This window comes from Phaethon lepturus, unplaced genomic scaffold (genome assembly GCF_000687285.1).
Source record: "Phaethon lepturus isolate BGI_N335 unplaced genomic scaffold, ASM68728v1 scaffold26922, whole genome shotgun sequence".
Lineage (NCBI taxonomy): Eukaryota > Metazoa > Chordata > Aves > Phaethontiformes > Phaethontidae > Phaethon > Phaethon lepturus.
Genome location: NW_010525017.1, coordinates 1,149 through 9,868, shown reverse-complemented (window position 1 = coordinate 9,868; position 8,720 = coordinate 1,149). Strand labels below are relative to the sequence as shown.

Sequence of the window (8,720 nt, the reverse complement as noted above, 5' to 3'; positions counted from 1 at the left end):
GCTGGAGGCTGACTTTTCACTGGCGGTGCTTTCTTAGGGAGCTTTGGAGATGACCAAGGTGAGGTCTTAGGTGACACATAAGGTGAGGACCGAGGCGTCCCCTTCTGCAAGACTTTGGTCTTTGGACTGATGGCTCCATCACAACCAGATTCTTGTTGCCGCTGCTCCTGCATACGCTTTTGCCTTTGTTTGTCCATATTTCTTGTCAGGATACTTGTCATGCTCATTCTTGGGCCAGCAAGGTCAAAGTGGTATCCAAGCTTGACCAGAGTGGTGTTCTCTTTCAACAGTTTAACTATGTCCATTTCCACCTGGCTGCCCATGATGTGCCTTTGATTGTGAAACCGCAGTTCTGTTAGAACCTTGTTGTTCTGCAACGCTCTCATGATGGCCAGCACTCCTTTGCCTGTGATAAAATTTGACTCAATATTCAGACTAGTTATATGCTGATTTACCTTTAACATACCAGCAATAGCTATTGCAACGTTGTCATCAGCATGCGTGTTAGCCAGGCTGAATGACTTAACCACTGTGTTGTCCCTCAGGGCTTGAGAAAATTGTATAAGCATCTGCGAAGTGATGTTTTCAATGTTGTTCAGATTCACCTCTGTGGTGTCAGGGTCATTGCTCCTAACTTTGTCCAAAGCATCCTCAATAACTGTTGGATTTCCACAAGGGTGGATAGCACTGCTTTTTAAGCTCAGATTATCGGTGTCTTTTCCATCATGGCCATTGAGTAAGTTTTCATTGTCCTTTGCACTGTTGCACTTTTTGCGTCTGATGTGGTCAGAACTCCTGCCATCCTCAGGTCTTTCACCAGCTGCAGCATTTTGCTTTTCCTCATCCTCATCATCACTGTCATCTTCATCTTCCTCTTCTTCTTCTTCTTCTTCATCATCCTCTTCAGTATACGCCTCCTCAGACACTTCACTATTGCTTTCTGTGAAATATTCTTCTTGAATGTCTTCTGAATTGTCTTCTTCTTGCTCAGAGTCCTAAACAGGAATGTAGGTGTGGGTGTTAAACGTGACTGCAGTAATGTAGCTACTGCCTTTTTGCACAAAAACGATTATCTTGAAGCTATATAAGTTAATATTGAAAACTAAAAATAAATCCCCAGCCACAGACACAGGAGAACAGAAAATGTTTCAGCACCTAACACCTTTTTAACTGCATTTCTTTCATATTCTTTAGAAGACAAATCCTTAGCATAAATTGGAACAGATTTACTGACGTCAGTGATTTCTGCCAAGAGAAAGTTTCATACAAGATATTGCAACATGGACATACTTCATACTTTCTATGTCCTGGCATGTCCACAAGGGGATGTTATTCGGATCCTTGCCAGCAGAAACATAGAACTGCAATTTCAGAATGGACATGATCTATGAGCAACAGCTTTCTTGATTTCATAAGGATTAGACATCTGCGTCAATGCTCAGACTCCCTTGCATATGTTAGCGCATCTAAAAAGGCTAAAGACTGCTGTGGTTTAGAATACAAGTTGTGTTTGCACATGTAAACATGTGTATCGACATGGAAAATAATACAGAATTACAGGAGTCATGTCTCTGTACATGCCTCACATACATGACTGTATGCACTGTACGGGCTGTACACACTTAGAAGCTATTTGTGAAGAAAAGATTCAGACACACTCCCACAGGTAGCAAGTAATCACATGTCAATAATCCCCAAATGTTCGCCAAGAGCTAAGACTGTGCTCACCGACAGCCGTCACAGGTCAGCTGCCATACTGTAACTCATTATAACTCATTGTCTGCAGAGTAAAACGACTGTTTTTCTAAACCCCAAGGTTATTTCAGCGTGTTTGGTGGGCACCAGAACGGCAAATTTGGATCTACTTGTCAATGCTCTGCCTGGTGCCCTCAGCAGTTACGGTGGAAGAGGACAATTCTCTGTGCTGGAACAGCAAAAGGTCTGCACCCCAGGGAAGTCTCACTTTCCATCTGGAGGACTCCAGAAGCACGGCGGTGTTGCATGGGCCATGACTGAACCCACATGCTATGACCACCCTTAAACCTCTTGCCCAAAAAAGATTTCCCATGTCCTGCTTAGTCTACTGGACAAGCCATAGCATATGCCTTTTTATTCACATTTGCAAATGTGAATAAAATTTTGGATGGAATACAATTGTTCTACACACACTATTTTATCAACATTCATATTTTAGTCTTTGTAAAATACTAGAGGGTACTTTACAAAGTGAGTACACTCTGCGGAGACCCAGCAATTCCACTTTGTGCTTCCGGAAAATGAAAGTGTTACTAACATAACAGCCTATTTGTAGAAAACCTACGCAGTTTTAGGTTTTCTTAATCAGCTGGCTCTAGAAATGCAGGGAAAGGTTAAAATAATAGTAATGACAGATTGCGCTGTACTGTTTCACAACCTTAAGCAGATTTAAGTGTTGGGACACATGCAAAACAGACGGTAATTGTAATATGTGCCGAAGCGTGACTCCAAAGAAAGAGGGCATCGAGCTGTTCCAGCCCGTCGTTCCCGAGCGTCCAGCGCCGGGAGGGCTTGCAGGGTCCGGCCCCATTGCCCTGCGCATGGAGGTCTTGCGAGGTCCAGCCCCGTTGCTTCTCCTGTGGGTCACGTGCAGGAAGGCCCTGACACTGCGAGATGCTGTGCTACTTATAGAAACAGGGCTGCGTTTAAGCCATGTTTGTTATGGGACCAAGATTTATATCTGTAGCTTCTATACATATATGCAGACAGTCAGAAGCTGAAAACACCAGGCATCCAGGAACCCGTCCTCATGGCTGTGCTCTTCTCTATCCAGGAATATATCCTACAGCCTTCAACACTGCTGGAGATGAGCAGAAGCTGGTGCCTCTAAACGGACTGCTAACACGCTTGATGACACTGGCTTAATAAAAAAAATACTTGATTTTTTTTTGAGTGGCATTTCTGGGGTCAAAGGGGGAATTTAGTTTCCTCTCACATACATCGTTCGGTGTCATAACAACCTGCATTATAATTTTAAAATCGAGTACCCTCCTCTTGGCAGAGCCGTCGAGGCATGCTCTGTAGCAGCATTTCAGTACAGGACTGCCGCGGGCAGCCTGCAGGGCTTCATCTTACTTCGTAGTAGTAACTCGATGAAAAGTTAGGACTAAGATACTCAATCCAGAGAGGTAAATATCTTTGGAGGGCAAGTCATTCACACTAAAAGGCTACCTGCAGGATGTTTGCCTTCTGGAGGGGCTGATCTCTCGCCACTAGCTATAGAAGGAGCACAAATAACCATTTTAGATAAGGTGGCTATCTTTCAGACAGTTGAGGACAAGAAGAAAATTACTTCCAAGAAACTCAGAAGGAGCTTTCTCACTGCCTTCAGTGGAGAGAGCCTTTGTGCCCTCTACATCAGCACGTCAACATTTTCATATTTATGGATGCATTTAGGAAGTTTCTTCTCGGATCAAAAAGCACAGAGGCTTTTGCCAGCGCTTTGAGTTTTAGCCAGTACCCATTGTTAATGCTGTATAGACAAGGAAAAAGAAAAAAAAAAAAAATCCTGCCATTACGTAAGACACCAAACTAGAGCTGTTCAGAGGGTTTTTTGGGACTGGCCAGGTTTTGAGTTCCAGGCTCAGCTGGAAATAAACATTAATCTTGCCATTGCCTCCCTAGGACTTGATGAACAGGGAGCGAAGTCAACATCTGCAAGCTGATACTAATGGTCTGATGACAGATAGTGGTCTGTGTGCTTGCCTACAAAGACATTACACCACCAGTCACAAGCAGGAGACAACGCTTAAGTGTAAAGAAATCCTGGATATCATTAGCGCAGACTAATTTAATCCCGCTGATTTTTCTTGAAGAGAGTATTTTACCTAATGTACAAACTGTAATGATTGCCTTGCAAATGAACCAAGCTCCTGAATCAGGGCTGTTAGAAGTTCTGAGTCCAGTTTTGCTGTCTTTACCTTTTTTGCGCTATCTTCTGCTTAAACACGGCAAAACTTGTCCTTTTAAGGAAAGTCAGAGCTTGGTATGAAGCCCTGCTTAAAAATCAAAAAGCTACTCACATCCCCAAGTCCTCGCTTTGCTTTGAAATTACACGGAGCCAACGTGAAAACCGAAGTTGCTTTTTGAAAGAGCTCAGTCTCACAAATTATTTTGGCAAGGGCCCGGGGGCTTGGACATCAGCTCGGACTGAGGGCATGCATCGCCTGCTAGGACTGAGCCCTCCAGTCCTGCCCAGCAGTACTGCTCGTTCGCAGTTCAGCTTTTATTATTATAATTTTTATTCTGGGGGACGAATTGCCTAATAAGAACTACTGGCTGTTTTTTGGGGGAATACAGATAAATGGTTTGGCTGATCACTCTACCCCAGGCCACTTTTTAAATAATTTACAGCTACCCTCTGACAGCAGTTGCCAGAAGACTCCCGAGCCGTGCCAGGGATCCTCCGCAGGAACAAAGCAACAGAAGCTGCTGACTGCCATGCAGCTTCCTTCCAGCCAGCAGGAAGCTTGGCCGCCACTTACTCAACTTCTGACATAGCATGTATTCAAAATTATCTTCCTGAAGGGGTACTCAGCAGTCAATACTGATCTTTTTTTGTCTAAAGGAAAGGAAAAGTCCATTTTTTAGCTTTTAAACAAAATCAAAAGTTACCCCAAAGTCCACGCTGCTACCTGGCAATAATTTCTAACATGTCCTTTAAAATTTATTCCTATTTTAATCACTAACGATAGTTTTTACTGGATTTTCTTCTGTCCTCAACTAAGGTTTTAAGGTACCTCCAGAGAGAGAGCAAAACCTTCCTGAGCTAACACGCAGCGCTTTAGCAGACACAAAACTATGGCTAACAGTGTCCTTAGAAATGCTACCACAGACTGGGAAAAAAATGAAAAGGGTGAGCAAGATTATGCCAGGGAAGAACAAGCCCAAATATTTCTAGGAAACAGCGAAAGCCTCAGCGTCTTACCTTGTCGCATGCACCCAATCTCTCTTTTTCTAAGAGTTTCCTGGTCTCCCTCTCCCAATAGGCCATCAGGGCTTCCCGGCTGAAAGTCCCCGTCGGCGTTTTCTCCGTCAGGCTCTTCTGCCGTTGTCCCACCGGAAGGTTACGGTCGGGCTCTATGTCCTCCAGCTCCCGCTCCAGCTCCTTCAGCTCCTCCTCGGTGAGAGAAGCGAGGAGCTCATCTTCATCAATGTCTTCGTATTTACTGAGCTCTCTTCTGTAGCCAAAGGTAGACATGGTCCCGCTTGGTCAGGCTGGTACAAACCTGAAGTGACCAGGCATTCAAGAAGGCTGAAGCCAGCAAGCTGCCTCTCGTTGGGTCAGCAACTGTTTCCCTGCGTAGTGGAGGCACCCTTTTAAGAGTAATCATCGGGGGCTTACGACAATGCACGAAGGGATGAAGGCATGCTCCGTTTTAAGCATCAGACGTCAGCTAGACATCTGAACAGCAAGAATGTCCCAACACTAGTGTTTGCAGGTCCCTTGAAGAGGGGGATTACTGACACACTGGCCGTGGCCATATTTAGAGCAGGCGGCTCGCGGGAGAATACCAGCCTTGCGGGCGGGGGGGGCGGCAGCAAATAAAGCCCCGGGCACATTTACCCCGACGTCGTGTCCAAACTGCAGCGGAGAAAGAACAATGAAAATCCCTTTAATCCTGAGCTGCCCCAGGGGCTGGAAGTAAAACGCTCTCGCCGCTGTTGGGCGGACTTCCTCTCGCTTTCACGGTTTTCTGGCGGAACGGGGCTGTCATCCCGCCAGGGCGTTCGCAGGAGGTTGGGATCGGTGGGAAGGCAGCCCGAGGGGCGGGGGTCGGCGCGCTGGCGCCCGCGGGGAGCACAGTGTCACAAAATCACAAATCACACACCTGGATTATTTATTAATTCCAACTTCCTCCCCGCCCCCTTTTTTTTTTTTTTTAATTTTTCGAGGATGATCGGAGGGAGACTCGGCTTGACGTGCCCAGCTGGAGCTCCCGTGCGATGTTTTTTCTCATGCGGTGAATTGTGCTCTGCTGGGGGAGCGAACGGAGTCCCGCAGGGCTTCAGGGGGAACCGCCCTGGGTGGGCAGCGGGGCTCCGTCTCCACCACTCCGGACAGCCCGAGCAGATGAAGGCCTCTAGTGGCTATTTTCGTTAATGGCCATCGCTTGCTGTGGCTGGCTGATGTGCAGCTGGAGAGCACCCTTCAATTCTTCATTTTAAATGTATGTCTACATTATCATGTCGGCTAATACATGATATATTATTCTGATATTATTTTTATAGACAGGTATCTTCCAATGTCAGAAACTACAGAACGAAAGGGTGAACTTCACTCTGTTTTTCTCTCTGCTCCTTAGCAGTGAACGATGGTGAACCTGCAACGTTTTCTGAAGCGAGGAGGCCAGCAATACCTGCAAACCTGTGCGGGGGGGGGGGGGGGGGGAGAGAAAACCACAGAAAAGGTTGGTTTTGGTACAGGGAAGTAAGAGAACATCTATAACAACATACATCAACCTTATTAAATGATAACACACGGTGGGTTTATTTTTACACAATGGAAATGTAAGTGAAAATATTTTGAAGTATTGTTCTGCCTAACATCATCTTTTTTTGGCTAGTATGGATTGGACACCTGAACTGATGTTTGAAGTTTAGCCAAATTGCTCATTTAGTTTTATTATTATGCATATTGCTTTACTGGCAATGGAGTGAGGAGATTGAGTATGATTTTCATAAACAGATTTGATAAAGAAATTACATTTTTCCTTTGATCGTTTTTCTATATAGATTTCATGCAGTTTAGCTTGCTCAAGAAGTGGGATGATAGCTTACAAGCTTAGTCTTCCCTAACACACGAAATACATTAATAAGGCAGACTAAAGTATATTGTGTATCTTAAAATAAAATAAATATTTGCAGGTCATTTACATTGACCAAATCTTTGCATAAAATAAAAAGGAGGAAGATGCAAAACAGTTTGGCTTATGGAGCTAAGGGTGTTACCTTCATGGTATAAGACACTGTGATGGGTCACCTGTGTCTAGACAAGTCGGCGGGTCAGTAGAAGTTCTGTTCACTCTTTCAGCTGCAGTTGCAGAAATGATGCGTAGGCCAAGTTCTGTAAAGTGTGAAACAGCAGGAAAAAATAGTAAGTACCCTTTTTCTTTTAACTTTTCATCGTGAATGCTGACGTTGGCATTAATTAAATGCATATAACAAAACTCCAAGCATTTTTTTTTTTGTCAGTATGTCTAGGACAATGGTTCACTCACTTTGTTGTCATTGCAGTCAGCCAGAGAAGCAGCACAGTGAAATTATCTTTCTTGGGTGCATTTTTGCAGACAACTTTTTTGTTGCAAACATTTTTAGATGGAGTTGGTTAGGAAATCTGCACTGGACAGATTTTCTGTAGGAAAACGCTGATTGAAACTGAAATGCTTTTAGGAATGTTCTATATTTTATTAATACAATGTTGACATGTACAGCATGGTATGTACAATATTGAAAGCAAAAACCTGCTGTTAAAAATGAAATCTATTCAAATATACTGTTTCCCAGAAAATTCTGAGCTTTCTGCTTTTTCTTTTATCCTCAGATACAACAAAATTTGTAAGCCTCTGACCTTCCCTGGGCTGAGAGAGTCCATAATACAAAGTACAAGCATACAGATACCTGAATTGTCTGTTTAAAATTTTCTGTGTATAATTCAAATTCTAGAAACTCAAAGGAACTTCAAAAAGCAACATGCATTATTCACTTAAAATATTCTAAAGGAAGATTTAGTCCAGTCCTTGGCAGCAACATGAATATTACCTTCAGTGCTACTCCTTGCTGAGGCACGACATAACACGGGGCCAGTGGTGATGTTTTTCTATGCATAAAATGTCAGTGATGTCCATTCCAGCATGAGGTAAGAGAATTTAAAGATGTTACTAAAGATGGACAGTTATTTTATTGTCAATGAAGCAAGGGGGAAATTAGCACAGTTAGGTGAGGTTGTGAGAGGTTCAGGTCCCTTCTTAATCCTGTACATGTCACTCATGGTAGTTTACGACACAGTTTTTATGCAGAGATGGCCAAGGGTGAAGACCCATGAACGCTCTCTAGAACAATTTTAATAAAAGTAATAAGGCTGTAGCACATGGCAAATTACACACACAACAAGGATGCTTAAAACTATAAAGCTAAGTATTCACAGGTCAGAAAATGTGGGGATAATATTTGTCCTAGCCTGTTAATGAGCTCTGAAACACAGTCCTGAATTCCATAATTCTGTAATCATATACTTGGATCCTAGAGCCATGAGTCCCCAGGACCTTCACTCTTGTTCAGTGTGGAGGAGAGATCATGCACATTTAATAAACAGCCTTTCAGCATTTTGTTTTGGCCCCGTTCTTCAGCATATCAAGACTATCAACGGCTTTGCTTGTCCAGTGGCCCCTTCAGGAGACGTGAAGGTGTTACCGCCTTTGTGAGGGGGAAGAACAGAGGTACAGAGACCGTAAGATTGAACGTACCCACTAATCTGGAGTTCAGAATTCCCTGTTTGGGGCCATTTGGCATTATGCAGCACTTCAGCTGGTCAGGGCTCGGTTCCTGCGGGCACCAGACCTGCTGAAGCTGCACACCGCTTTGACAGGTAAGATCACAGGTTGACACTCAAATGATTTCATTAAGATTAAATTTACTTGTCCGACTTCTGGGAGGAACTCTGCTGCAGGCAGGAGTGATTGTGT

The 8,720-nt window shown here is 44.0% G+C and overlaps 1 protein-coding gene across 1 annotated transcript in view; it reads right to left on the bottom strand.

Annotated features, from left to right (window-relative positions):
• The window catches only part of LMOD2 (leiomodin 2 (cardiac)), a 6,332-nt gene extending 1,096 nt beyond the window's left edge, over positions 1-5,236 (bottom strand). The window contains exons 1-2 of the mRNA XM_010282620.1: positions 4,964-5,236; positions 3-986 (exon numbers count right to left, since the gene is read on the bottom strand). Of these exons, the coding sequence (XP_010280922.1) occupies positions 3-986; positions 4,964-5,236 (1,257 nt within the window). The remainder of the gene's footprint in view (positions 1-2; positions 987-4,963) is intronic.
• Between the last annotated feature and the right edge of the window lie 3,484 nt (positions 5,237-8,720).